Here is a 3,416-nt window from a genome sequence, read left to right on the forward strand (position 1 = left end):
TTAGATCCAAAAGAGGTAGCACACCCAAAAAAAAAAATTTAAATGAAGCAACTCTCCTATAGAGAGAAATCAAACTAGCAAACTCAAATCAAACCAAAGTCCAAGACAATTCTTGAAAATTATTAAATATAAACAAAATAAAAGGATAAAATCATGTCGCCGCACCGCATCCTCTAGACATCCGAAAGTCATATCACTACACCGGCTAAACCCAAGTGTCGTAGTGACTAAACTTGATCCCTATGCAATTAGGCATCTTCCATGGTGACTAAAGTGTTTCACAGTGACAATTCAACATCAAAATAGAATAAACGGAAATTGAGAAGGAAGAGACCAAGAATGATTTTCAAGCCGATTGCCCCAACCCCCAAAGCCAAGGGCAGGTCTCGATGGCAGATGAATTTTCCTGGGTTTTCCGGCTACGGTTTTTCGTCAGATTTGTTAACAATGTTATACAATGAATTATTTAATATCATCCTAAACAAAACTTTACGGTACAAATAAGTTTAAAATACTTAAATCCGTTTTCTTTCTGCATTCTTCAACGTTGAATTAATAATGACATCGCAAGTCTCAAGCAATTAATTTTTGCAAGCTCACGACTAATTAATCTGATTTTGTTCTTTTAAGTAAAGGTTAATTAATAGGACCAATTAATTGATTTTCAATGCGAAAAAAAGAAGAAAAATAGCTAGATGTTGCAACTGATCGCAAATCGTTAAACAATAAATTTGACATCAAGACAACTTAACCAAATGACTTTCGTTAGGAGGATTGCTGAAGTTCTCTTTTGACTGCAGAGCTTTTGCTGTTGTACAACATTGAGGGACACAAATGTCTCTGGCTGTTGTACAACATTGAGGAACACAAATGTCTCTGCGACTAATTAGCCACATTGCTATATTTATATCATCTTTGCCACACAAAAATTACACTATTGCTAACTCACTTCTCTTATCTTGTACATAATTACAAATGAGTCCAAGGTATATTTCCACGACTCACTTGTATTAAAAAGTGTGTCAACAATAATATCAATTTAGTGTGCCTAAATATAATTACCGATACCATATCGACTTGCAACATTTCAATTTACAAATTAATTTAAACAGAGTAACAACATGTATTATTTTTTTCTTCTAGAGCAACAACTAGTGTCTATTTAAGAACTTGCAACGTTCTAAATTAATTGTTTTGAGAAAAAGAAACAGTTTTTAGGCAGGAATATTATTTGTTATTATTACTTCTTTGCAACATACTCTGTAATTAATTGGTCATAAACATTACGTTTTCTCATCATAAGGAAAAAAAAACATTATGCTTTCAAGAACTCAAGAAGAAAATACCGCAGTAGAAAAAATTGCAAGATAATGAAGGGACAAAGCTCTGCAACAATACCCTTCATTTTCCCATTCCTTTTGCTCTTTAGTAGCACTGTTTATTGTCTCACTCCTTTCTGTGCATCTATTGATCCACCAATAAAGGATATCCCTGATCTCAAATACACCCCCATACCGCTTCCGAAACATTCTCAACAAATTCTCAATGACTTCCTCGAATGCCTTGCGGTAAAATTTCAGTCCACCAACCACCCTATCATGGAAGCCATTTACACCCCACAAAATACCTCATTTCACCAAGTTTTGCTGGCACACACTAAAAACCGCAGATACACAACGCTTGATACTCCAAAACCTTTGGCTATTGTAGCAGCCAAGCACGAACGCCATGTGCAAGCAACCGTAATTTGCGCAAAACAACATGGGTTGCAGATTAGAATCCGAAGTGGTGGCCATGATTATGAAGGTCTATCATACGTATCGGATGTACCCTTTGTCATTCTTGACATGTTCAATCTTCGATCCATTGATGTTAATGTGACGGAAGGGAGGGTTTGGGTTCAGTCAGGGGCTACAATTGGTGAACTTTATTATGAAGTTGGAAAGAAAAGTAGGGTTCATGGGTTTGCAGCTGGATCTTGTCCAAGTGTCGGTATTGGTGGTCACTTTAGTGGTGGTGGGTATGGTCCTTTGTTGAGAAAATATGGGCTTACAGTGGATAATATTGAAGATGCTAGACTAGTTAATGTGAATGGTGAAATCCTTGATCGAATGTCAATGGGAGAAGATCTATTTTGGGCCATTAGAGGAGGTGGTGGAGCAAGCTTTGGAGTCATTCTTTCGTGGAAGATCAAATTGCTTCCAGTTCCAGCCCAAGTGACTGTGTTTCAGGTAGAAAGGACGCTGGAACAAGGCGCTAAGGATGTGGTTCATCGATGGCAATACGTTGCACCTAAGCTCCCTGAAGACCTCTTCATTAGAACAGCAATAAAAACCAAGAATGGCTCCCAAGAGGGCACGAAGGCTGCGGTAGCAATATTCTCTTGTCAATTTCTGGGACGAGCAGACAAGCTTCTTCAATTGATGAATGAAAGTTTCCCTGAGTTGGGTTTACAGCAAAAAGACTGCTTTGAAATGAGTTGGGAAGAATCCATGATATTCTTGGCTGGTTGCCCAGTTGGAACTCCCCTAGAAGTTCTACTTTCTAGGCCAAAATTGCCAGTAATTTTCTTCAAAAGTAAGTCCGACTACGTGAAAAAACCAATTCCAAAACATGGTTGGAAATCTTTATGGAAAAATCTGATTACGATAGATCACTTGTTAGTGCAATTGAACCCTTACGGCGGAAGAATGAGTGAGATTTCTGAATCAGGAACTCCATTCCCTCACAGAGCTGGAAATCTGTTTTCAGTTCAGTACTTTATTTCTTGGAAGGAAGAACAGATTGAGACCATCAAGCGGAATATTCATAGGTCAAGAAAGTTGTACAAAAGTATGGCTCCATATGTCTCCCAGAACCCAAGAGAGGCTTTGCAAAACTATAGGGATCTTGACATAGGTGCCAATCTGCACAACCGGACTAACTTTCGAACAGCCAGACGTTATGGTAGCAAATATTTCAAGGGTAACTTTGATAGATTGGTACGTGTGAAAACTATGGTAGATCCCCATAATTTTTTCCACCATGAACAAAGTATTCCTCCCCTTTAAAAATTACAGAGAATCATAAAGTCAATTGCATTGGTAATGTACCAACAAACTTGTAGGTAAGGATACAACAGGGTAAAGTGGGCAAAAAACATACAAGCAATTGGAGTTATGAAATTAAAATTTCTTATTAGTATGGCGTTTCCTATGACACAATTGATTAGTTCTGAGAGTTTTGATCTCTGACATGATCTTGATAGTACTAGATTCATTGGCTTCAATGGATCCTTCATCAGTTTCAGTTTCTTGCAATATTTAGGATTAGTTGTTAATTAACTTTTGTTGATGCACAAAACCGGAGGTCTTGGAACAACGTAATTCCGACCGTGAATCTGCTAGAAAGTAAAGAACACAAGGTGTATCGTGGTT

At 37.6% G+C, this 3,416-nt stretch overlaps 1 protein-coding gene across 1 annotated transcript; it reads left to right on the forward strand.

Annotated features, from left to right (window-relative positions):
* Window positions 1–1,370: 1,370 nt before the first annotated feature.
* Window positions 1,371–3,050, forward strand: LOC114825165 (berberine bridge enzyme-like 7). The gene has a single exon (XM_029103560.1). The coding sequence runs from the start codon at window positions 1,371–1,373 to the stop codon at window positions 3,048–3,050; it is 1,680 nt and encodes a 559-aa protein (XP_028959393.1).
* Window positions 3,051–3,416: the final 366 nt, after the last annotated feature.

Source organism: Malus domestica, chromosome 05 (genome assembly GCF_042453785.1).
Source record: "Malus domestica chromosome 05, GDT2T_hap1".
NCBI lineage: Eukaryota > Viridiplantae > Streptophyta > Magnoliopsida > Rosales > Rosaceae > Malus > Malus domestica.